General features: G+C 47.0%; 1 protein-coding gene across 1 annotated transcript; it reads left to right on the plus strand.

Moving 5' to 3' along the window:
* Positions 1-277: 277 nt before the first annotated feature.
* Positions 278-898, plus strand: LOC108355305 (probable serine/threonine-protein kinase DDB_G0280133; the record flags this gene model as incomplete). Its single annotated transcript, XM_017606470.1, has 2 exons — positions 278-556; positions 635-898. Coding segments are annotated over exons 1-2 (543 nt in total), but the record flags the coding sequence as incomplete, so codon positions are not given.
* Positions 899-1,217: the final 319 nt, after the last annotated feature.

Raw genomic sequence — 1,217 nt, forward strand, 5'->3', positions numbered from 1 at the left:
GTACTCCTCTACTCCTCTCTTCTACTCTCATCAGTAAACAAATCATCATCATCATCATCAACTTTGTGGTGGCTTTGTGCGGCTGTGTGTGTTGTATTGCACCGCGGACGAGCCTCTTTCTTTCTGTTTCTCTTTATCCCCCATTATCTTTGGTGTGGCCACCACCACCTCCACTCTACTGCTCAAAAGTATCCTCTCAGCAGTTGTTGTGTTGTTGTGGTTGTTTGTGGTGTCTGATTTCGGAAGTTTTTGAGCATTTCCTTCCTGGAGCTTCAAGATGGACTCCCCTTCGGTTGGTTGTAATCACCAGCACCACCACCACCACCACCACCCTCCCCATCACCCCCATCACCAGAAGCATAATCACCAGCAGCAACAGCATAATCATCACCAGCAACAGCAGCAGCATAATCATCATCACAATAATAGCCATCAAAATCACCACCACCAACAGCAACAAGTACAACAGCAGCAGCATGAATCGGCCAAGATTGACCGCCTGGTCGTCATCGACCCTGACCTGGCGGCAAATGAGGCCTTCATGCTCTCGCTCAAGGTAAGGAAGTTCAAGGTCTTTTGGGTGCTTTGTTGATGTTTTGGTAACCTTCTTTTGATTACTTCTTCTCCAAAATAGAACTTCAACGTACCCGTTCAGACGCAGTTTGATGAGGTTGGTAACGTTGAAGAACTACGAGAACTTGACGAAAAGATCCACGATGATCCGCCATCAACCGCATCTTCATCGACTTCATCAACAGCAACAACAACTCCCACTTCAGACGATGGTGTCCTCTACATCAGCGGCCACTTTGAGGGCCCGCTCTTTGAGCGGCTGCTCGCCCAGAAGAAGCCCATCATCAGCGACCTGATCATCCAGAGCTGCATTGAGGAGAAGACGGTAAGATTATTTTAGAGATTTTGAGACGCAAATTAATCATAAAACTAAACTCGATTTTGTTTCCATTCCCGCTCCCAGCCTCTTCCCCTTCCCCGATTCCCCCTTTTCAACTATCAGATGAAGAACTTTGTCATCTGCTTCTCCACCACCGACAAGCGGCAAACGGTACGTGCCAATTTAGGCTGGGCTTGTCACCCACGGTGATGATGATGACCAGATTTGTTTACCTACAACTTTGTGTTCTGTTTACCACCACATTTTATTTTGGTATGCTTGTAGAAAATGATCAACCGCTACCTGAATCTGATTCGCTTCATGG

The sequence above is a fragment of the Rhagoletis zephyria genome, unplaced genomic scaffold, assembly GCF_001687245.7.
Source record: "Rhagoletis zephyria isolate East Lansing unplaced genomic scaffold, Rhagoletis_zephyria_1.1 Rzeph_scaffold_44288, whole genome shotgun sequence".
NCBI classification, from domain to species: domain Eukaryota; kingdom Metazoa; phylum Arthropoda; class Insecta; order Diptera; family Tephritidae; genus Rhagoletis; species Rhagoletis zephyria.